A 23,217-nucleotide genomic window follows, 5' to 3' on the forward strand; every position below is an offset into this window, starting at 1 on the left:
CCGTGACGGCGTGCACGATCACCACGGAGAGCGTGGCGGACGGGATCCAGAAGAACGCGGGGTGAGGCCGTAGAGCGCGACGATGACGACGACGGCGCTGAAGAGGCCGGACGCGGGCGAGCGCACGCCGGACTTGGACTGCGGGGCGGAGCGCGAGAAGGAACCTGTGGCAGGGTACGCGCCGAAGAGTGCCGATGGCGATGAGCTCCTGGTTACCTCTCTTTCAGGTTGATGATCAGTCTTGGCGTCCTCCCTATCCGCGGCGGTGCGACGGTGTTTGCTGCAAGGACCGTCGCTCGGGCGAATGCCAGCCGACAGCGTAGACATCGCGACCCACGGATCTGTATGTACGCCCTCGTCATCAACGAACAGGTCATTTCTTTACAACTTCCTACAGGTGTTCAATCACGTCTCGACTCCCTCCCCCGTCGTCGACACCACCATGCCTGCCATTCTGCAAGGACTCGAGGATATGTGAGTATCTAGCTCATTCCCATATGCAGCCGCCCTCATCCGGACTCACCGGAGCTAGAGATGAAAGCGGGGATGGACAGCGAAGCCTGATACCATCCCTCTCCCCCGTAAGTGCAGCCATGCTCTCCAAGCTCAAGAGAACGTGTAGGCATATTATTGGGTCCTCGGACGAGGATATCCCTGTCATTTCGTCGCGGGACTGGGCTGAGAACCTTGCGCAAAATCCTACTCGTCGAGTACGTCACCGGCTTTGCTCTTCCGTTCCCTCTTCGCGCTCATCACTCTTATCCGTAGGCGGTCGACTATGTGACGAGTCTCTTCCCGATCTTCAGCTGGATCACCCGCTACAGTACGTGTTACGTTCGTTCTCCCCCTTCTAATGTGGCGCTGAGTTCTCGCCCGACGCCGCCTTCGGAATCACCGGGCTCGTGTCTCTGTACGCCATCCGTTGGATTTGTGACCGCCTCTCCAAGCGCTGTCGGAACTGGTGCACTAAGTCGATGGAGATATCGAGCAGATATCAGACAACAAGCTGGCAGACAAGCAGCAAGTGGGTAAAGCGAGTAGATGGCGGTACAAAGAGAGTCTGTATCTACAGTGTGGCCGCATGCTGGCGTCCAGGGAGGACCCCGGACACCGGAGACCCCGAGTGCGGGCACAGGCGCCCACCACTCGTTCCAACACTCCCACTCGCCAAAAGACCGCAACGAGGGGAGCACACGAGCACAGAAGTGAAACAGACAAAAAACAAACCACAATGTCAAACAACCCATGCTCCCACTGACCTCCCACTGACCCTACGCCTGAATGCGCTTGCGAAGCGCGCGGTGCTCCTGGGTGGCGGAGTACGAGTCGCCAGAGTCGCTATCCGAGTCTGAGTCAATGGCTGCGCCAGCAACGTTGTCGTCCAGGCCATCGCCGCCCAAAGAGCTGAGGGAGGTGTGGAAGGCCTTCTTGCCGGCACGTCGAGCCTGCGCAATCCTGTCCCTGACCTCAGCTGGCATGTCAAACATGCAGAAGCGAGCGAGGTGACCACGTCGACCGCAGCGGTGACAGTCCCGGGCAGGGTCTCTGGGATTGAGCCAAGAGAACGACTGATCATCCGTACCAGAAGACGACTGACCGCCATGATCGGAGTCCGACTCGGAGTACGCGGGCATAGGGGAACGCTTCTTCTTCGACCTCTTGTCCTTCCCCTTCCCCTTCCCCTTCCCGCCAGCGTAGAGCACGGACGACTCACCAGCTCCAGCCTCAGCCTTCTCGTCCAACCTCTCCATGTTCTCATGCTCGACGAGGATGCTCCGGATTTCGTCGAGGGAGGGGTCAGACGTGCGGGTGGTGAGGAGGTTGCGGACGAGTCGCCACTGGGGGTGCGAGGTGTCAAGGTGCATGATGATGGAGTCCACAACGTCGACGGAGGGAGGAGCGTGTCCAAGGGCGGTCAACGACTCACTCGCCTGCACAATCGCGTGGATGTACTCGCTGACCGGCTTGGTGGTGTCATGGACAGGGTTGTAGAGTGCACGCTTGAGCTCAAAGCGGCGAGAGCGGGTGTCCTTCTCGTACACCGCCTTCAGGCTGGCCCAGATGGACGCAACCGGGGTACTCTTCTTGACGTGGGCAGCCCTGATGGCAACGTCCTTGATCGTGCGCCAGAGGAAGAGGAACGCGAGGCCCTCAACCGTGTCCCAGGCCTTGATCTCCGCTTCACGGGACAGGACGGCAGAGTTGGGAGACGGACGGACGGACTTGCCTAGCATGTGGTCCCAGACCTCGTCCACCGTGAACATCGACATCTCCACCTCCGTCGAGTAGAGCCCCCAGTTGCTGCCATCGAGCTGGCTCGTAGGGGGAAAGCTTGTGATGGCGTGGGCAAGATCAGCCTTGATCTTGGAGAGGTCGGCAGAGGAGTGCATGATGGAAAGAGCAAGGAGGGTGGACGATGATTGGGCGCTTAGGCGGCGTCCGAAAAAGGAAGGTATGGGCGCTTAATTCGGCGCGCAGCGACGTGGCACCTCAGAGGGAAGTGGAGGTGGCACAGAAGGGAGTAGCTGCTCAAGGAAATAACCTCAAGCAGTGGGGGAATGGAAAGGAGAGGATGAGCTCAGTTGGAGGACTGAGTTTGAGAATGAAGAGAGAGGAAAGCAAGCAGTGGAAAGAGAGAAAAGGAAGACAGCACCAGTTTTGAGCTTTAGGGTTAATCCAGCGGGACAGGGCTCATAACCTGTCGGAACTGGTGCACTAAGTCGATGGAGATATCGAGCAGATATCAGACAACAAGCTGGCAGACAAGCAGCAAGTGGGTAAAGCGAGTAGATGGCGGTACAAAGAGAGTCTGTATCTACAGTGTGGCCGCATGCTGGCGTCCAGGGAGGACCCCGGACACCGGAGACCCCGAGTGCGGGCACAGGCGCCCACCACTCGTTCCAACAAGCGCTACCCTACCAAAGGTCAGTTGTCTGCCGTACATGTCGCATGCGCTGATGATCTTGTTCCTGCATTCGGTAGGGTGAACGGGTACAAGATCGATCCAGAACAAGGTGGGCGAGAAGGGTGCTGCACGAAGAAACAGGCGACAGACTTACGCGCGAGTGCAGGTTGTCTGTGTTGGCGAACCTCTGGGGTGTGGCGTATGCATTCCGGATCCGAGTGGATCTTGCAGAGATTTACATCGCTGCAAGTTGAGACATGCAGAGGAGACTGTCGCATGGGTGATTCCAGAGAAGATGAGACGAGAGGGAGATCTAGCAGGTTGAGGTTGTGGAAGAGGGACAAGCGAGGAAGTGAGAAGAGGCGGTGACGTGGACGCGACACATTAGAGTTCAGCGGAGTTCAGAAATGCATACATAGTCGACGAATGTCCATCCAACGCTCGCGCTGCACGGTCGAAGCTGCATATTCATTTTTAGGTACTGGGGCGATACAGAACATTGAACGGGAGTCGCGAGGGTCGTACTACGAGAGCAGTGGGCATTTGTAAATATTAGAACGGCCAAGAGGCACCTTTTGATGTGGAAACAGGGCGGAACGGAGCGAAAGCGAACAACCTATTGAATGATTTGCAGAGGAGACGGTCTGAAACGAAGGCGAGCGAGAGAAACCAGAGGCGCAGGCTGCAAAGTAGACGAGAGGTTCAGGTGGCAAAGCGGGCAAGAGACAGGCACAGGCGACTGAGAGATGCCGGCAAGCGGAAGGTGTGCAAGCGAGAGAGCAGGAGTAGGAGGACACGAGACAAGCTCAGAGCGCAAACGATGAAGCCTGAGGACGAGCGGGCGATAGGCGAGATAAAGTTGCCGGTGCATCGACGAGATGTTCGCGAGACAGACAGGCCAAGCAGAGCTGAGTTGCGGTCGTTAACTTCGCCCTTATCTTGCCCTGGTGTGGTTGGTCTTGCGGGCCTTCTTGGGCGGGGACGGCTGAGGATAAGGGCGTGAGGATGACATTCCACTCAGAGACCACAGTGACTCACCTCCGGAAAATCTCCCTCTGTGAGCAACTGAGTTCCCATTTCGCCAGCGGCCCGCGCAGTGGAACCTCGGGTGACCCGTCCTTTGGCGGGAGCGTGCGCAGTGACCTTGCGCTTCGTCGACGGGTTATTAGCACCGGTTTTTGACGATCCGGCGATGGGCGGTGTAGAGGCTACACGTGCCGGGATGGCGGTACCAGCGGGAATAGTCAGCGGGCGAGCCTTCACACCGTCCTGCCTGTTTGCGGGGGGCTGAATGTATACAATGATGAGCGTGTTGTGGTAGCCTCAGCGTTGAGACCGTCGCACCTTACGAGCATTCATCTCACTGCGGAAGTTGTTCCGTACGACATCGTAGGCTGACGCAGTGCCTGTTGCTGACCCATCCTCCGTGTCGTATGGGAACCGAAAGTATCCATACATGGAGCTTGACAACGCAACTTGCCGCGCTTCTGCGAGCGTGATTGTGCGGTCTTCAGCGATGAGCATCAGTGCCGCCTCGGGCGCGAGAATGAGCTGTGTGAATCCTTTTGCAGAGAAAGGCCGGAAATCCCCATCTTGCAAGATGTGTCGCGGAAAGAGGCGTTCGACAGCACTCATGATAATCGCCTCGCCGACCTCGCCGTAGCTAAGATGTGTCAGAGATGTTAGTGTGAGGACATCGCACCAAGCTATCATAACGACTTACTATCCAACACGAAGACTTGTCGTTAGCTCCGCAAGGCGTGGGTGACTCGGGTTGTTGTCGAAGAGACTGGCGATGATCTTGAGGGTGAGCTGAGGGGTGTAAGCACGGGTGAGCATCTGCCACATGTATGCGCTCGAGGGTTTATCGACGATGTCCTGGAGAGTAGCTTGAAGGCGGAGGACACGTGTGGAGATCAGTTCGGGGTCTAGGGACAGGGGCCAGCCTTCCTCGCGTGCGACGTCCACTTCGGCATGATAGGAGATGCGGGCGCAGATCTCGGCGTTGAGAACCATGAGTTGAGCATTGCTCTGTCCGTAACTATCCACGAGGACCTCCAAGCGCTTCTTGAGGAGCCGAGAGAGCGTTGGGTCTGACTTCGGATCATTGGGCATGCGATGTTTACACCCCATCTGGGGGCATTGATCGGGCGAGAGTGCCGTCGCGTTCTCCTCGTCCGCGCGCTCAGCAGCGAGTTGAGCACGGATGTCGTACTCTTTGGACTCGACCGAGGGTGCGCGGTATATAGGCTGGAGCGGCTTCGGAAAGGGTGACCCTGGGGTGCCTTGGCCAGGGGATGACATCGGCTATGACAGACATGTCATTGACATCCCGTGTGGTCGTGTAAAGCAAAAGGTACAATGGACGTACCCATGGTTGGGGTCCTGCCTTTTGAATTGCGGGGCTGGGAACGCTGGCGCTGCGCTCCCGCCCATAGTCATCCGGCTGTCCCGCACGATCTTCCGGCTCAGCGTGTTGCTTAGCTCGCTACATGCGCGCATATATGAGACAGATTTACCATGGGATGCGTGTAATCACACTCACCTCATAGTACATGATGCGCAGCTTTCGAAGCTGCTCCTGAAGCGCATTTCCTGCCTTTGACTCGGGCTGCTTGAGACCGTTTACAGTAGCCTGGATGGCGTCGATCAAGTCCCGCAACTCTTGTATAGCGACCTGCTCGACCGACGGTGGTGGACTATCTTCTACAACGGGCGTTTCGGCGGGCCCATCAAGCCCGGTGCCACCGTCTTCCTGCTGATAATCGGAATCACGCCGGAGCCGGCGCATACGAGGCGGCTTTGAGTGTTCCGCATCGTCCACTGCATCTGTATCCTCGTCGCTGCTTGCATCTGTGCCAAGTATGAGCATATATCAGCAATAACGCGGGTCTCGGCCTCGTGAACATACCGGCATTGCCATTGTAGACGTCTTGCCGCTTATACGGTGGAATCTTGATGGTAGGCAGATGAGCTTTGCTCCCGGTGTCCTTTTGTGTCAGCCCTTGCATGGTGGCAATCCGTCTTGAAGCCCGAGGAGGTCCACCGGCCTGGCGGGGTGGTGCGGGTGTACTATCAGGCTCAGGGGAGCTACTCCGACTCGATAGTTCGTCGTCAGCGGCATTTGCAGACAACTTGCGATCCTTGGCGTTGACGAGGTACTGCTTGAGCATGTCGTGTACCGGCCACCCGAACTCGTAAGCCGCCAGGGCAGAGGCGAATTTAGCGACAACCTGTTGAACCAGCAACGCCAATGGGCTCCGACACGCGCATATATGCATCAAAAAACGACTTACAGAATTGACAACCACAACTATTGCTGCTGGATCTTGTCTGCCATACGGTTTGGTCGTGTCGAGTTTAGTTTGGGCAAAAGCATGGGTTTTGCGCTGCAACAGTGCATTGTTATGGCACACAACGCCTCATGAGTGGTAAGTGCTTACAAGAATTGCCTCGTATGTCTTGCGGTCCTACTCAAGCCCCATGGCATCCTGCAGCACATATCCGTTTACGTTGCGGCCTGCCTGACCCGGCGGTCGTGAGATGACAGGCAGCTTTTCTGCCACCGGTGGTGGTGGTGGTGGAGGAGGAGCGCGGGTCTTAGAGTGCTTATTCTTTGAATGACTTCTGTCAGTCTTTCCATTTTGCATCTTGCTTTGTAGGGGCATGTTGAATCAGTGTCGTGGAAAGGAGGAGATTGAGCAGCAATGTGGAAGAGGGTGAGCAGCAAGCAGCGCTTGAGTGCATGTGCGCGACCCTGAAGACTTGCCTTACTGGGAATTTGGCCTGATAAGGAAGTTGGGCGCTTGTTATATGGACTCGACGCAGTTCTGCTGCTGCTCATCATTGACCCACGTCCTCCAAGGCAACAACTGAAGCCCCAGAATTTCTAGGTAAGCGTTTAGTATGTGCTTTTTTCACATGGATTTTCACTGAGAGTTTTATAGATGCCTCGTAATCACCGACGTCGATGTCACTGCACACCACAGTGCAACACTCCTCTCTCGTACTCGCAACGTCGGCGGCATTACAAAAACGTTCAAGACGACTACGGCTCAGTATATGCATCTTCAGACACACTAAGTGATGCAGAGGATGCCACATTCCGGTCCGGTTCCTCTCGAGTGGGGTCACCGATGCTTGAAGAGGCCGACTTGCTGCTGGTCCGACCGCCCTCGCAGGGCGAGGTCCTGCCTGACCCTCTTGCAAACCCAGCAGGGCGGTCAGAAGATTCGTCATCAGAAAAGGATGAGCATATGTCTGGGGTCTCTGGATCTGAAAACGGCTATGGCTCTGGTGTATCTGGCTATGGCTCCGACTTGGGACCGACTGCCTCTCAGGATGGCTCGATCTCTCCCGAGCTAGAACACGATGGGTACCTGCGCTGGCACGACGGCGATGCGGACGGACCTCCAGAGGCTGAGATACAAGACCTTGTCGCACAGATGGTGCGGGAATCTGACGGTCAAGAAGCAGACATTGCTCGCAAGCAAGGTGCGCCCCGGTTTTGATAGCTCTGTCGATAAATACTGATGCACTGTGGCAGAACAAGCAATGCTCACACCAGCCACTCGGGATAGCTTAATTGCCTTCCGCCTACGCTTCATCGCGAACGTATCTCGTACGGCATATAACCAGTTCCGGGAGGCCTTCTCCGACCGGCTCACGCTCTCGTCGGAATGGCGTCTACTCCACGAAGTTGCAGCTCTGTCTGGTGTTCGTCCGGAATGGTACGAGCGTTGTGTAAACTCGTGCCTCGCTTTTATCGGCGACTATTCACTCTTGGACATCTGTCCCGAATGCCACGAGCCACGGTACACTCTCGCCGGTCGTGCTCGGCGGTTCTTCTGCTATATCCCATTCACCCCTCGCCTCCGTGTTTTATACCAATCTCCCGAACTCGTCCGCCTGATGCAGTACCGCGCAACATTCGACAATGCGACCGACGATGACAACATCCGCGACATCTTCAATTCGGGCCACTATCGGCGGCTACGGGAGACACGGGTTGTAGTCGACGGGGAGACACTGCCGCACACCCATTTCTCCGATCCCCGTGACATCGCCTTTGGAATCTGCACGGACGCGTATCTCCTGTTTCAACGCAAACGGGCTGGGCCATCTGCTACACCGATCTTGCTTCAGAACTACAATCTTCCGCCGCAGCTACGGACGCACCTCGAGCACCTGATCTGCATCGGCGTCATTGGAGGTCCGAAGCAACCGAAATTGTTGCATACATTCCTGATACCATTCGAAAACGAATGTGCCGCCCTTGCGCACGGTGTCGAAACACACGACTCCCTCCACCGTGAACTCTTCGTTCTGCATGCCTATTGTATCTTCTGCTTGGGCGACATCATTGCCATTATGAAACTGCTGAACTTGCGGGGTGTCAACGCGATGGTCCCCTGCCGGTCGTGCCGTATTCGCGGATATCTCATGCCAGGCGGAACAAATTACTACGTGCCTCTGATTCATCCTCATCTGCCTGGCGGTGGTACCCCGTCTGCTTGGGACCCTCGAGCTCTCCCTCCCCGTACTCACGACAACATTCTCAAGGCACTGCACCAGATCTCGCAAGCCAAGTCGAAAGGGTACCGAGAAACGCTTGGCCGCCACCACGGCATCCGCTGCAGCAAAACCGATCCGTTCCTGGGCCCTGTCATAGGTCGGCGGGTCACTTCGTCTCTCGACTTTGCTCGCTCGTTTCCCTGGGACTGGATGCACCTATTCTGTGAAAATATCATCCCGAATCTGGTCGACCTCTGGATGGGGCGCTTCAAGTCATTCCCAGACGAAGGCACGGGCTCGTACGAGATACCAAGCGCCATATGGGTCAAGATTGCGCAGGAGACTGTCGAGTCGGTGAAAGATATCCCATCCGCCTTCGTCAGTGCGATACCGGACCTCATCAAAGGACGCGAGTCATGGACAGCGGAGATATGGGCGTTCTGGTTCATGTACGTCGCCCCCATCGTCCTCCGTAATCGCTTCCAGGACGACAAGTACTACGTTCACATGTGTGATCTGATCACGATCATGGACATCACCCTACAATTCGAGATCACCCGCGCCGAGCTCGAGGACCTCCGCGACCGCATCATCACATGGGTAGAGACATATGAAGAGTTCTACTATCAATACGACGCCACACGCCTACCTGCTTGCCTGCTCGTCGTCCACGGACTACTCCATATTGTCGATGACATCGTCGAAGCGGGTCCCATTTGGTCAACGTGGACTTTCTTTATGGAGCGCTTTTGCGGGCATCTCAAGCGTGCGCTGCGGTCTCGCACGCAGCCCTGGACCCATTTGGATCGTCGTGTCGTCAACATCGCTCACTACGCCCATGTGCGTGCCAAATACGACCTTCCGGAGCTCTCCACGCCACTGCGTGCGGATAAGCTGCCAGGACCATCGGAGAGCGAGTGCGTGATCCCTGGATGTGAGTCCTCATTGACCTCTGCCCTACCTAGTGCTCGTGATACTAACCGATGCCCTTCGAGACCCACTGAGCTACCTGCGGCGGCCATGTATAGATACCTACAGTCCCGGGGACGACATCCGTAGACGTATTGCAAAATACATGGTCAGTATCATGGGCCGCGGAACGCGCGCGCAATTCGTTCAAGCGCTACCTACCATCATCCCCGCATGGGGAAAGGTTCGCATCGGGGAGGGTGGCGACGCCATCCGTGCGATGATTGGGTCGCGAGCACGCCTTGGCACCCATGAACGCAACTCGTCCTTCGTGCGGGTACGTCCACCATATGTCCATCATGAGCGCTGTACTGATTGCTGTCTAGTACGAGACTCTTGAAGTCGACGTTTACGGTCAAGAAACACAGGGTGTTTTCTATGGCGAACTTCAAGCAATACTGGAGTGCCCGCTCGACCGTACTCCGATATGGGGCGAGTATGCTGGGACCACGATGCTTCTCGCCCTTATACGGCCATGCAAGACGGACGGCTTGGATGCGACAGAGTCGGTTACGCTCTACCGGGAGGTCCTCGCAGACATCGTCGTGGACTTGCAATCAGTGCAGGCTGTAGTCGGGCGCGTGAAGTCGCGGGATCAGTGGGGAATTGTAGACCGGAGCAGAGGCTTAGCACGTACGGTGTTCGATGCTGAAGACGCCTCAGCACCGCCGGTCGTTGCGGAGGCACAAGATGCTGGCTACGATGGCGACAACGATGATGAAGACTAGGTTTACGGTAGGGTTCGGCCGGTGCGTGACTCTCTCACCGCTCTCCGAGCCATATCGCTCACGGTGGCCTCGTCTCCCCAGGCATCGGTTCCACTTGATACTCACATGCACTATTCCTTTCGTGCGATGTCCGCCTATCTCTGGTTTCCTCGTCACTACGTACATTTCCTATCCGATCCCACGGTCATATCTCGAGTTGCGAGACGATCCCTACCCTCTCCTCCTCCTGTATCTCTCCTCTTCCTCGCTCCACACCACTATCCTGGCCCCTCCCCTCGATCACACGAGTCTTTCCGCCGGCTCCGTGCCCTCTGTTGGCGATGTCTGCGCCAAGTCCAGCCGTGCCGCAGCAGCCTACGCCGCCGTGCCCTATGTGGGTCCTGTTTCTCCGCAACTGTCTCGCGTCTCATTCTCCATCTCCCTGCTCACCCCGTGCACCACAGAATCGGAAATGGCATCCGCCGAAGGCGGTTGTGAACGACATTCGGAAGTGCGATGTGTTCAGTGCCGAACCAAGTTCTGCCTCACTACCGCGCACACTAGTGCGCCGAAGCTCAACCACGGCCTTGCCCCGAAGACTCCCGCGCACACATTCTCACCGCATCCCTCGGGGCAGACTCGAAGGACTACGTGCAGCAGCCTGCATGGGACAACGGGTGTGGTGGTTGCAGACGGCGGGAAGATATACGTCGACCGGTGAACAACTCTCGCGTTCTGTCAGTCTCGATCTGTCTCTCGCGCGCACGGCATGCCCTGACCGCACCCCCTAGCCTGAGACCGCGCAAGAGACACCCGCACATGCAGGTGCCCCTCTCCTCCCTTAGAGTCTCGGGCTCACGACTGCGCGATGACGCCATAACGACGTGGACGACGTGGACGACGGCGTCTCCGTGGTATGCCCGGCAGTGGCTCTGAGTGGGGCGGGGCGGGCTCTGGGATGCGCTAACTGTTGGCCGCGAGTCTGGTTTGGGTCGCAAAGGCTCGCGTCGTCGCGCAGCGAGCGCCGAGTCACGGTCGGACCCCTCCAGCCCATCGCGGAGGCGGTTGTGCTGGAGACCAGGCGCGCGTGGGAGGAAACAGGCAACGACCGTGAGTCTGCACGCTGTTGTACTATGTGAGTTTTGCGCCCGAGTTGACAATTGTGCAGGCCAGGAAGAAAGATTCGCGCGCCGATACCGCGCCGACGTCAAATGCGTCGCTCTTACATGCATGACAGTAGCCTGCGTTCCAGACGCGCGGGCGCGCGTAGGCAAGGGAGACGAAGCTTGAGACCTGAGGAGTGAGCTAGACAGGCGGCGCGTGTGCACAATACTGATGGCGACGAGATACGGGCCTGGAGCGGCCACCCTGCTCGCGAGTACGGTGCTTTGATATAGGTAATGTAAGTAGCTGTTTGGAACACCTTTTTGTGCCGGAGCTGTGGAGAACACTGTTAAAAAATGTATATATCATAGGTGTGCGGAACAGCTGCTCAAACAGACGGTGAATAGAGGTGTTCTGAACACCGACTTATAATATACAATTATTAGAGGTGTGCGCCTTTTAGGTGTTTGGAACACCTATTCCGGAGGCAGAGGTGTTCTGAACACCTCAAACAAGCGTTGATCCTTCCCACAGTGTGTACGCGGATGGGTTCGGGAGGATTGCCGGGGGCTTTCGGGATACAATATATGTTTTGCAACGCAAACGGGATCTACATCTGTCCAAATCGAACCGTCTGTGCCAGACTCGAGAAGATACCATTGGATCTTTTTCGTTCGGAATGGATCCCCAGAAAAGGATCCCTTGTACACTTTCACGATCCCCTCGGATCCCGGGCGATCCCTGCTGGACATCCTTTTTAGATCCTTTTAGACCCGAACAGATCCGGCTGGATCTTGTCGATTCTCACTGGGTCTGAAGGGGGTGAAGTGGTACCCTCGGAAACCTGAAAAGTGCTCCTGGGCATTTGGGAGCTCATGGAAGCGCTTGGGAGCGCTCCCCAACCTCTGACGGGCGCCAAATCCTTGGGAGCGTCGTGCGGTTTCGCTGATGCACTCCTGTTGTCTACCAAACTTCTTGTTGACAACCGCTCACAATGCTTATTTTAGGTTCCTGTCCTCAAGCTCGGTCACATAAAGTGCATCAGGTACTAGTATTGTGCGAGGAAGGACCTGGTACGCGCCCTGTCCACGATAGGGACGTCAACACCGCCCATAAATTGCCGCATAGGCCAAGTACTCTGGAGCACAGGCTCTATCATGACGCCGTGGTCCTGGTCCAGAACAGGCTAGGAACATCAGACAGGTTTGCAATTCGGGATATAGAGAACGAAGCGTCATCTACATCCATTTGCTATCCGGTGAGTAACTTGACTAAGCCAGATTCCGGACCTGAACTAGCCTCGTAGCAAGGCTATTGACAGGAAACTACTGGTTCAGGTGCTTTCCCAGACATTCTCAGGACAGGAACCCGGGCCAATTGTGCTTCGTGATGCATGCATGGTGGCGCGCCGCTTGGTCGTCCGATGGGCGGGGTCAAAGCTGTCCACAAACCGTATCTGCCGTACGCGTGTCACTGGGGCGCCGACCCCGGTCCAAGCACATGAGCCTCGAGCCTATATAATGGCCGATACATCCACTGGGATGATACAGTCTCTCGCTTCACCGCAGCGCAACAAGACGACAATGAATTCCACCGATACCGCAGCGCGCCGCTGCCTTCTTATTAGCGAGATATTCCGGATCATCCTTGACTTTCTCTCGTATACAGACGCTAAGACTCTGGCGGTGCTTGCGAGGACCTGCAAGATTATGCACGAAGCAATCGTGCCTACGCTCTGGAGCTATCAAGACGGCCTCGATGCGCTCCTGCGACTTCTTCCTTCTGACTCATGGTCTGAGGTCCTTGACGAGCATCGAAACACCAGCTTCGTACGTTTTTCATCCTGGCCATATATGCTCATATATTGAAGTTCACCGACGACCCTCCACAGCGCATCACCAAACCCGACAGAATCGAATGGACGCGGTTCGACCACTATGCCGGACACGTGCGAGACTTCGTTTGGCCGAGCGACGTCAAGGAGCTCTCACCTTCTACCCTGGCTGTGCTTTCCAACCGCTGCGCCGATGGCCGACCGCTTTTCCCGCAAATCCGCTCACTCATACTCAAAGGTCCTACCGCAGCCCAGGGCTTTTCATACGCCAACCTCTTCCTCGCACCGACTCTCAGCCAACTGGTGCTGTCGGTGCACTTCGACCGGCCTGACACGATGTGTCAGGCATTCAAGCACGTAGGCGCAACATGTAAAAACCTGATGATTCTACAACTCAGGGGGGTGACAGCCGAGGACGACCTTAGCTCCGATACAGAGGGTCCGACGACGCAGAAGCTTGCAGACGACGTCAATGGCGCCCTCGCAGAGCTCCTCCGTGCTCTTCCGAAGCTCGGGATCTATTTCACAGAACGGCTTTTCACGTCCGCCAGCTGTATGGAGGCTTTAGCCACGCTTCCTAGACTCTCCCTGGTGCACTTTGATGTCCTACCGGAGGAGATGGACACAATAGCGGCGTCCGCGGCGTGCCGCCAGCGCGGTGGCCAATGGTTCAACGCGCTTGCCGAGATGCGGCTCAGCGTGGACCGACTGGATGAGAGCACAGCGGCTTTCTTCGACGCCTTGCGGGGCGAACGCATGCGGCAGCTGGAGATCCGATCTTTTATCCAACCCGACTCTCCCATGCTCAAGAAGCACTTCGAACTGGTTGCGCGACCCACCCTGACGAACCTCAAAGTGATATTCGACGACTCACCCACCGGCAACCGCGGCCCCGCAGCATTCGACGCCAGGCAGGCGCTCCAACCCCTCTATGCCATCTCCGGTCTCTCTCACCTCGAGATCCGATGCCCCGTGCTGGATGTGAGCGCACGCGCAGTCCGGGACATTGCCAACGCGTGGCCAGGAATCCAGACCCTTGCGCTCTATAGCTATGGCCTGCCACACCCCGGGGTTGATAAGCCATCACTCACCCTCGAAGACCTCGTTCCGCTCGCGGTCAACTGCCCGAGCCTGGATGAACTGGTGATCCCCCTGAACGCGGAGAAGATACCGGACGAGGCTGCGCTTAAACGGCTGCTGCCTGAGCCGTCGCAGTGTGCGTTGTGGGAGTTCACCGCAGTCCACGCGCCGATTGAAGACCCCGGCCAGGTGGCGGGCGTGTTGGCGCGTTTGTTCCCAGAGCTGCGCGCAGTGAACTATCACTACGCAGACGAGCCGCTCCCATTCGAGCCCGAGCTGGGAACGTTTGAGTGCAAATGGGAGGAGGTCGATGAGTTGCTTCAAGGCCAGCCTGTTGAGTCCGATTCTGACGAGGAAAACGAGTAGACCGATTATCTCTAAAGCTTTTCATTCCCTCATTTTGGGACACGGGAAGCATTTGCCGCCTGCCTCCAACGTTCCTTGACAACTTTGTATTGTAATGTTTATATACTATTGCCTGGTGTTTCTTCTTTACCCAAATGACGATCATATCTCTACTGCTCCAATCTTTCATCGAGTGTACATATGTACAAGCTCAGGTGCAGAGCGAAACTTGTACTCGTCTGGTTTGTTGTCCATACTTCCCAGGATCCGTGCGGAGTGAGTCCGTCTGAATTCGTCTGCGCTGCCTGTGCTATACCTTATACACCGTGTGCATTCCAGACATCAGGGTTACGGTGAGCCATATAAAAGTACATGAAGGACGAGTATCTAAGCACTGCGGAAAATGCGGGAAAAGTATGCCTGGAGCCCTTGCGCGTCGTATATGAAAGCACCCACATAGGTGTCCGGCCGGACAACAACGACCGTCAGCTTCCCTTCCTCGACGTGGTACGCGCCGAACGCGTGACCCTTGCTGTCGTGGTACCCAAGCGCCCCGCTGCGTGCCTTCGGAACTTGATGGCGGGCAAGGATGACGATCTGGTAAGTACCCTTCGGGAGAGACTGCACGGTCTCCGAGACGGCGTCAACCTGGCTAGCCGCCTCGTCCGTCTCCGGAGAGAAGATGAGAATCGTGTGCAGGGTGGGCTTGTAGATGTCATGGAGCCAGGTCGCCTTGCCCTCCGCGTCGATGAGGGCAGGTGCTCCGGGCGCACGGTCGCCGGCGTGCACGTCCTCGCCCGGGTACCCTTCGTACGCCTTCGCTTTGAGCGCATCGACGTCGTCGCCGTTTCCGCGCGCGTCGAGGACGATCGGGCTCCAGCGGTAGTTGATCTCCATCATGAAGAGCGCGTTGTTCCGCCACATGAGAAACCCGCTCTTGTCCTTCGGATCCTTGGGCGGCGCTGAGTCCTTATTGACGACGAGACGGTTGTACAGGCCGCTGGTGGTGGCGAGCATCAGGGTGACGACAGGGAGGCGCTCGGCTTCGAAGCTTGAGAGCAGCTCGGGCTTGGCGAGGCCTTTGTAGACGAGTGCGATCTTCCAGGCGAGGTTGAACTTCAAGTGGAGGCGTGTCAGCCGCATATCCTATATATAATACGTAGCAGCCGAACGCACCGAGTCTTGGATGCTGGTGTTCAACCCCTGCGCCCCAGTCGGGGAGTGGACGTGAGCGGCATCTGGGGCAGTAAATCTGAGATGACTGTGAGAGGCGTGATTGCTGCGAGGGCATACCTCCAACGAGGAACGCCCGGCCCGAAGAGAATTTGTTCACCATACGCATCTTCGGCCTGTGCCTGCGTCAGACGACGATCATGAATAGTAAGCAGGGGAGTGACTGACTTCCAGTAAGTCATCGATGTGAAGTTGCTGATCTTGAGCTCGGGGTGGCCGGTGTTGTCGTGGATGAACTTCACAAATTTGGTCTGATCCATCAGGTCGACGGGATCCCAGTTGGTCCCAACGATGCCAACATTGAATCTGCCCTCGTCATAGTACGTCGGGCGCATCGAGACGCTAGTCGGTATATCTTAGCACGCCCCGTTGAACTCAGATACGAAGCACTAGAGACACGTACGTGAACCTCTGCGGCTCTGACCATAGGTGCCAGAACTATTGACGGTGCGTTCAGAGTCCATTGGATGGGCTGGCGTCAGGTGCGCTTCGCTCACCTCAGTAGACAAGTTTTCGACGGTCACGTCGGCCCAGACCTGGCCGTCCCCGTCTTTCGTGACGCCTTCGAACGTGGCACCCATCTGCCTCCTAGTGATCCCTACATCATCGAGAGTACTTTAAGTGCTGTTGTCCGTTCGTTCACGAAGAAATGAAACACATACCCTTGCCACCGTCGGCGCCGATCACGTATGCTGCTCGGAAAGTCTCAATGCTCTCTTGATCGGTACCAGCGGCGTGCTTGAGCGTGGCCGTGACGCCGTCGGCGTCCTGCTCAAACGACACGAGCTCTGTCGCGAGTTCGACCTGCGCACCATACTTAGCGAGATTGTCCCGGAAGATGCCTTCCAGCACAAACTGCCCGATGACGGACCCCGATGCTGTTGTCTGTCAGACGTAAAACACATGAGCCGCGGTAATTCTCCAGTGCAAATTGTGCGTACGATGGGCCTGTCCGGGGTGGGTTCCACGGTTTCCAAGATCTTCCAGGTCCGGGTTACTTCGGTTCCCTCCGGGAGCTTGTACGCGCGCATGAACATCAGAGGCCTGATGACACGGCGGATGTCATCCATGAGGCCGAGGAAGTGGTACACCTCGAGCGATCGCGACTACAGTACGTGGCGTAGTGTCAGTACACGCAACGGCGAGCGGAGCCAAGCTGTCGTACATGTACTCCCCCAGCTCTGGAGGCGGTGTGAAATGCTGGGAGTTTGTCTACAATCCGGACGGGGATGCCATTCTGGACGAGGGCGAGTGCTGCAACGAGTCCAGCGGGTCCGGCACCAACCTGAATGAAACATTTGACAGTTAGAGTTAACAGGCATGAACGACAAGATAGTCAGAGGCGGTATATACGCACAATCAAGACGGGAGGGTTGGTAGCGTTTGCGGTAGACATTGTCTGACTAGGTTACGAATGAGGCTGCTTGAGAACCTTGGGGTCGATCTGGTAGTCGGGCGTGTTGTTTCCAACCTGGCCGTACACACCCCATGCTTTATACTCTCTGTGCATGTTCTCGGCAGGAGTCCTCGCTTGGATATTGGCGTACTGTGGGTAACACACCGAGATCAAAGCCGCGACGCGTGCCCGCAGCACCAATAGTAGTTCAATGAGACCTCCAAGTCCGGACCACCTTTCGCGCGCTCCCGTCGGACGCGCCTCACCTACACATGAGAAGTCCCACACGGATCAGCAGAAGATGCTTGGAGTACGTGCTGTCGTTTGATGCTCTGCGTTGGGTTTGTCAGTAGTTGACGTCGGACCCAACATGTTGGGAATGTGCACTCACCTGCTGAGACGAACTCGTATCGGCGCAGCTTTTCTGTGATACTCCGAGATGACCAGCCGACTTCACAATTCCCGACATCGCGAATTGAGCACGAGTGCCGACCTTCGTCGGCGTGTATTGAGATCTCCAGTCGCTGCCGCTGCGTTCGGTCCTTATTGACTCGAAATGCAGATGGCTGTATGACTGGTCTGGTCAATGGTGAGGATCATCTGTGCCGTGGAGACTGGACAGTCTGCGACAATCGTCAAGGAAATATTGGGTGCCATCTTGTCAGACGTGCCCATTGGAGAAGCTAATTTGAGAGACGCGCATGCGTCTATAGAGCGTACCCGGCGCTGCACTGCTGTGGGTATATTTGTGAAGCATTCGAAGTCGCAAGCAAGCGAACATTTTGTCCGCCCTACATACCCGCTGAGAGCTGTGACTACATACCCGCTCGCCCAAAATTCGCTGACCACAGCGGACTCGAGGTGCCAGACAGACGTAACACGATGAAGTCAAGTTCTGATAAATGTGTACCTATCCAATTCCGTTAACCCTGTTCAGCGCTCCCAGGCAGGGTGACGCCTGAAGTTACAACGCACCGGTGATTGTACGTCGACGACGTCGACCGGATATCGCGCGCTGCTCCAATAAAAACTAGCTAGATCGCGTGAATAGGTATTATGTAGCGTGTTATACATGTATAGGATGCCCACAGCAGCGGGTAATGCAAGCGGCAGACAAGATAGGACAGCAGCGAGAGGGGAGAGCATGATTCCGACCAAGACCGACGGGGGCCTACTGCCCGAATGCGGTCGCGAGGAACTTCTCGATCTGCTTCTTGTGGATCGCCTTGCTGCCGGTCGCGACGGAGCTCGTGGGCTCGCGGCCCGCGTAGAGCGGGTACTTGCCCTTGTGGTGCTGCGTCTCGTTCGCGGCGGTCATGATGCGCGGGCCGACGTATGTCCACGAGCCGTTGTTCAAGGGCTCCTCTTGGCACCAGAGGATGTCCGCGTTCGGGTATTTGTCGAGGTGGGGCGTGAGCTGTGGCGCGAATGTCAGGGCTTGGTCAGGAATATCACGCTTGGGGAGTACGTACGAGGTCGTAGGGGAACGGTGAGACCTGCTCAAGTCTGCTGATCACGACGTCGTTGATGCCCTTGTCCTCACGCTCCTGGAGGAGGGTGTGGTAGACTTGACCTGTACGGCAAAGTAGCATGATCAGATGACAAGAACTCGTAGGGCACCGAACGTATACATACCCGAGCAGAGAATGTGGCGACGGATCTTTTCGGGCTCGACCAGGTTCTCTGGGTGAGAATCAGGGATGTAGCGCTGGAAGTGCGAGTCGCCAGTCATCTCGGAAAGGTCTGAGCGGGCCTTAGGGTGGCGGAGGAGGGACTTCGAGAAGAATACGATCAACTGCGGGTAATCGGAAATTTAGCATTGTGAGTGGGTGTATTGCAGGAGGTACACAAACCGGTTTCCGGAAGTCGCGGTGGATCTGGCGACGGAGGACGTGGTACTGCAGATGGTAAGAATCAGTAAAGTTTCGATGGGAATCCTTCACAAGAACATACGTAGTTTGCCGGGGTCCTAAGCACATCATGTCAGCACAACTCGCATGAGACAACTTAGACAAGTGAAAACTCACGTAGGGTAGACAACCTGCATGTTGCAGTCCTGGTGCTGCCTCTCAATCTTCTCCGGGGTAGGGTACACGTGCGGGTGGTCGTCGCACAGTTGCAGGAAGCGCTCGATACGGCCGCTGGAGTGCTCCGGGCCCTGGCCGTCGAAACCATGGGGCAAGTTGACGACCAGGCCAGTGCGCTGCAGCCACTTCCGCTCGCCAGACGCGATGAACTGGTCGATGATGCACTGCGCGTTGTTCGCGAAGTCACCGAACTGCGCCTCCCAGATGGTGAGCGAGCTCGGCGAGACAAGCGAGTACCCAAGCTCGAACCCTAGCGTGCCGAACTCGGACAACGACGAGTTGCAGACAACGAAGCGCGCCTGGTTGCTACCAAGGTTGTTCAGCGGCACGTACTGCTGCTCGTTCTCCTGGTCGTGGATGACCGCGTGGCGTTGCGAGAACGTGCCACGCTCGACGTCCTGACCGGACACGCGCACGTGGGTGTTCTCCAGCGCGAGCGTACCGAAGGCCAAGGCCTCGGCAGTCGCCCAGTCGATGTTCGAACCCTCGTCGATGGTCTTACCGCGGTTGGTCAGGATACGAGCGAGGTTGCGGTGGGGCTTGAAGCCCTCGGGGAAGGTCGAAATGACCTTGCCGATGCGCTTGAGGGTGTCCTCGGACGCGCCAGTGGCACGGGTGGGCAGGGTCTGCTCAGCAAGCTCTTTGGGTGAGGGGAACCCGGGCCACGACGCAGAGAGCCACTCCTTGCTCGACGGCACGTAGTCCTTGGCGAGACTCGCGGCTTTTTCAAGCGTGCCCCACACCCACTTCTTGTGCTCGTCGATGTCCTTCTCCGTGAACGTACCGCGTCCCACGAGGAACTTGGTGTACTTTTGGAGCGTCGTCGGCTGCTTCTCGATGGCCTTGTACATACGCGGCTGCGTGAAGCTGGGCTGGTCCGTCTCGTTGTGGCCGTAGCGGCGGTAGCAGACGATGTCGATGACGACGTCCTTCTTCCACTTCGCGCGCCAGTCGGCCGCGAGTTGGCACACGAAGTTGACCGCCTCGACGTTGTCGCCGTTCACATGGAAGATCGGCGCGTCAATGGCCTTCGCGATGTCGGATGGGTAAGGCGTCGAACGCGCGAATCGAGGGTCGGTTGTGAAGCCGATCTGGTTGTTGACGATCAGGTGAATCGTTCCGCCAGTGCCGTAGTTGGGTAGGTTGTGGAAGCCCATGGTCTCGTAAACGACACCCTGGCCGGCGAACGCCGCATCACCGTGGAGCAGCACGCCCATGGCCGTGTTGTGCGTCTGCTCATCCTGCTCGAACTGCTGGAGTGCACGAGTCTTGCCAAGCACAACGGGGTCCTCGGCCTCGAGATGTGAGGGGTTGGCAACGAGGGACAGCGCGACCTTCTTCCCCGAAGGCGTGGGACGCACATAGTTGGCGCCCAAGTGGTACTTCACATCACCAGCGGGGAAGTCGTCGTCCTCCGCGGTGCCCGAGAACTCGTTCAGGATGGCCTCGATAGGTTTCCTGATCACGTTCGCGAGGACGTTGAGACGACCACGATGGGGCATGCCGATCGTGACATGCTTGACGCCGTGCTCGACCGAGCGGTCGATGAGCGCCTTCATTCCGGGAATGAGCGACTCGCAGCCCTCGAGACCGAACCGCTTCTCGTTCGGGTATTTGCTCGCCATGAACTTCTCGAACGACTCTGACCAAATCAAGCGGTCCAGCACCATCCGCTTCTCCTCCACGGTGTAGTTCCACGGTTTTGGGATCTCGACACGCTCCCGAATCCAGTCACATTGCTCCTTGTCGGGAATGTGAATGTACTGGATACCCATGGCACCACCTACCGCGCGTGTCAGGGCGCTAGCTGGGCGGACATAATTAGGGCGCACTCACAGTAGATGCGTTTGCAAAGTTTGATGATCTCGCCCAATGACATCGTTTTCCTGTCTTCCGTCGCGAAATGGGGAAGGATACCAGGACCAAGGGTGATCTGCTTCTCGAGGTCGCGCTCAGAGAAGCCATACCGGCTTAGCTCTAGCTCAGGCGGGTGCACAGGGTTGAGATCGGGGTCCAGGATACCCAGGGGGTCAAGGTCGGCAACGTGATGACCGCGCACTTGGTATGCACGGACGAGCAGTTGGACCTGCGTAGCGTCTCAGTACGCGCTAATTGACTTCGTGACACTACACTGAAGCTCACCTTCAAATGGTCATCCAGCTCAGCGCCACCGTTAGTGTGCAACGCAGGCGCGCCGTCGGTGGGGGTAGGAACCAAGCTGGGAGGGGGTTGGAAGGCCTGCGGGCTGGTCAAGCCCTTGGCCATGCCGGAGAAGTAGACATCCCACGACGCGTGCACAGACTTGGGATCCTGCCTCCAGAGTCTGTACATCTCCTCAGCGTAGTAAGCGTTCGTGCCGTTCGCGAAGGGGTCGTTTGGCGAGGGGGCCTTGGCGGCGGTCGCGTACGTGCGGGCCAGCGGTTGGAGGCCATAGCGGAAGCGGGCGCCGTGCACGGTCTGTACGACGCGGGGCAGCCGAGCGAGTCTGTGCATCGTTGAAGATGCCTGCTAGACGGCGCTCGTGGCGGAGGAGGAGGTGATGGTGGTAGAAAGGAGAGGTGGGGGTGAGGTCGAATTCGACGACGTGGATGAGGGGAAAGCTGATGACGAGCCGAAGCCGCTTTTGGCTGTCGGTGCACTACGCCGAAACCGGCGCTTGATTGGTTCCGCGTCATTCCTAAGTTACCCCGCATGCATGCCGCTGCTCTTCAGCGAATCGCCGCACGTCAATTTCACGCAGGAGGGCAGATCTCACATATTCGGCCATACGCGGCTGCTCAGGGCAGTGGTAGTAGGATAGTTGTACAAGTACAAGAACACATACACGACAAAGCTATACGTCTAGAGGTAAGTGGTAGTACGTTGTGAGGAGCCAAGAATGGAACCAGCCAATCAGAGCAGATTCTAGGCGAAGGCTTTACATAGCCATGCTTATACCGACCAAGGCCGGCCAAAAGATGAAGACGATGCGGAACTTGAAGCGTTCTATGTCGAGCGTCGGAAGTGTTGCCATCGCCGCGCCCTTCTGTAGACCACTTGGCCGGTCGGCTTGCTCTGTCGACAACGGGGGCGCAGTCGCCGAAGGACGCAGGGTGACCAGAGTGGGCTTGAGCATGGATACGATCGTCGCGTCCGGAAGGACCAGAGTGAGTGCTGGGGTGATGTATGTCACGGTGGGCGCATCTTCGTCGTGTGCATCAATTGACAGGCCGTCAAGGGGGTAGATGGTCGCCATATCAGTGATGGTGAACTCCGCGGTATAGGCAGTGACTGGAGGGTGTTGGCAGATGAAACGCATGTGGCTGTAGCCCATGAGCAAGAGTTCAAGCAACCACAATATTTGCGCACTCACTAGTCTGAGCCATTGTGTCTCAAAGAGGGCGATATCCAGACATCCACTGCGCGACGCGCTGGGTCAATTTGCTCCGCCAAGGTCGTTACGAAGCTCTAAACCTCGCGGTTCAGTACTGCCCGCACCCAAGGTCAATGATGAATATCTACCTCCCCGACATACAGGTCTATGTTAACAGGGCCCATATCTGTGAGTGATGGTTTGCTGTGGTCGTTTGTCCATTCAACAGTAGCTACACGCCCAGCGCTGAGAACGGTGTCCGCAACAGGATAGGTCGCATAGATCCCAGCTGAGACGCAGTTGGCCAGAAGCAGAGTTGACCAAAAGAGATGGCGAAACATCAGTACAGGTCCTGAGGCAGAGGGTGATAGTTGTAGGTGATATCCAAAGAGAAGGCTCACTGCCAGAGGGAGACCCGAGTGTATCAGTAAACAGCCAGCCGTGCAGTAGTGTTGCCGAGACCAGCCAGGGAGAAACGAGGTGGAGGAGCGAAGGAGAGTTGGCTGTATGAGCGCCTACTGGAATGCGCCCCTCGTGCAACTCATGTGGGCTGTTCGGGTTCGGACTATCGTGTACATAGCATCGACGTCGAGCGTCGGGGTTCGCGAATCTCGCCATATTGCGCTGCTTGTGATTGTCAGAATGCCCAAGAGTCGAATACCAAATGTTGAGCAAGCTCCAGGGACGCCGC

At 57.0% G+C, this 23,217-nt stretch overlaps 8 protein-coding genes across 8 annotated transcripts; 3 read left to right on the forward strand and 5 right to left on the reverse strand.

Moving 5' to 3' along the window:
- Window positions 1–82: 82 nt before the first annotated feature.
- Window positions 83–970, forward strand: TRAVEDRAFT_50295 (uncharacterized protein; the record flags this gene model as incomplete). The annotated part of the gene is made up of 6 exons (XM_008042926.1): window positions 83–188; window positions 240–343; window positions 398–474; window positions 623–710; window positions 769–823; window positions 948–970. The coding sequence occupies 6 exons, from the start codon at window positions 83–85 to the stop codon at window positions 968–970; spliced, it is 453 nt and encodes a 150-aa protein (XP_008041117.1).
- Window positions 971–1,027: 57 nt separating this feature from the next.
- TRAVEDRAFT_66090 (uncharacterized protein) lies at window positions 1,028–2,270 on the reverse strand (the record flags this gene model as incomplete). The annotated part of the gene is made up of 1 exon (XM_008043262.1): window positions 1,028–2,270. One exon carries the CDS (start codon window positions 2,268–2,270, stop codon window positions 1,272–1,274), a length of 999 nt encoding a protein of 332 aa, XP_008041453.1. The 3' UTR covers window positions 1,028–1,271.
- A 2,069-nt stretch (window positions 2,271–4,339) lies between these two features.
- TRAVEDRAFT_99213 (uncharacterized protein) lies at window positions 4,340–4,567 on the reverse strand (the record flags this gene model as incomplete). The annotated part of the gene is made up of 1 exon (XM_008043263.1): window positions 4,340–4,567. A coding segment is annotated over one exon (228 nt), but the record flags the coding sequence as incomplete, so codon positions are not given.
- Window positions 4,568–8,677: 4,110 nt separating this feature from the next.
- On the forward strand, window positions 8,678–10,116 carry TRAVEDRAFT_38973 (uncharacterized protein; the record flags this gene model as incomplete). Its single annotated transcript, XM_008042836.1, has 4 exons — window positions 8,678–8,764; window positions 8,834–9,302; window positions 9,415–9,665; window positions 9,715–10,116. The coding sequence occupies 4 exons, from the start codon at window positions 8,678–8,680 to the stop codon at window positions 10,114–10,116; spliced, it is 1,209 nt and encodes a 402-aa protein (XP_008041027.1).
- A 2,666-nt stretch (window positions 10,117–12,782) lies between these two features.
- On the forward strand, window positions 12,783–14,479 carry TRAVEDRAFT_50299 (uncharacterized protein; the record flags this gene model as incomplete). The annotated part of the gene is made up of 2 exons (XM_008042927.1): window positions 12,783–13,028; window positions 13,091–14,479. The coding sequence occupies 2 exons, from the start codon at window positions 12,783–12,785 to the stop codon at window positions 14,477–14,479; spliced, it is 1,635 nt and encodes a 544-aa protein (XP_008041118.1).
- A 366-nt stretch (window positions 14,480–14,845) lies between these two features.
- TRAVEDRAFT_38974 (uncharacterized protein) lies at window positions 14,846–17,087 on the reverse strand (the record flags this gene model as incomplete). The annotated part of the gene is made up of 10 exons (XM_008042837.1): window positions 14,846–15,574; window positions 15,635–15,696; window positions 15,752–15,807; window positions 15,860–16,033; window positions 16,095–16,129; window positions 16,189–16,289; window positions 16,354–16,576; window positions 16,633–16,797; window positions 16,857–16,976; window positions 17,049–17,087. 10 exons carry the CDS (start codon window positions 17,085–17,087, stop codon window positions 14,846–14,848), a joined length of 1,704 nt encoding a protein of 567 aa, XP_008041028.1.
- Window positions 17,088–17,971: 884 nt separating this feature from the next.
- Window positions 17,972–21,705, reverse strand: TRAVEDRAFT_152358 (2-oxoglutarate dehydrogenase E1 component). The gene is made up of 8 exons (XM_008043264.1): window positions 21,317–21,705; window positions 21,011–21,260; window positions 19,115–20,957; window positions 19,041–19,056; window positions 18,941–18,985; window positions 18,723–18,882; window positions 18,560–18,660; window positions 17,972–18,504 (listed from the first exon to the last, which is right to left on the reverse strand). Exons 1-8 carry the CDS (start codon window positions 21,665–21,667, stop codon window positions 18,259–18,261), a joined length of 3,012 nt encoding a protein of 1,003 aa, XP_008041455.1. The 5' UTR covers window positions 21,668–21,705; the 3' UTR covers window positions 17,972–18,258.
- Window positions 21,706–22,091: 386 nt separating this feature from the next.
- TRAVEDRAFT_130131 (uncharacterized protein) lies at window positions 22,092–22,867 on the reverse strand (the record flags this gene model as incomplete). The annotated part of the gene is made up of 3 exons (XM_008043265.1): window positions 22,092–22,476; window positions 22,527–22,621; window positions 22,676–22,867. 3 exons carry the CDS (start codon window positions 22,865–22,867, stop codon window positions 22,092–22,094), a joined length of 672 nt encoding a protein of 223 aa, XP_008041456.1.
- Window positions 22,868–23,217: the final 350 nt, after the last annotated feature.

Source organism: Trametes versicolor, assembly GCF_000271585.1.
Source record: "Trametes versicolor FP-101664 SS1 unplaced genomic scaffold TRAVEscaffold_9, whole genome shotgun sequence".
NCBI classification, from domain to species: domain Eukaryota; kingdom Fungi; phylum Basidiomycota; class Agaricomycetes; order Polyporales; family Polyporaceae; genus Trametes; species Trametes versicolor.

Bases quoted from the DNA above. Each gene is read 5' to 3' on its own strand.
- TRAVEDRAFT_152358 (XM_008043264.1), bottom strand. From the start codon at position 21,667: ATGCACAGACTCGCTCGGCTGCCCCGCGTCGTACAGACCGTGCACGGC. The intron at 21,261-21,316 runs GTGAGCTTCAGT...GACGCTACGCAG, and splicing joins AGCTGGATGACCATTTGAAG to GTCCAACTGCTCGTCCGTGC. The intron at 18,505-18,559 runs GTACGTACTCCC...TTCGCGCCACAG, and splicing joins CACCGTTCCCCTACGACCTC to CTCACGCCCCACCTCGACAA.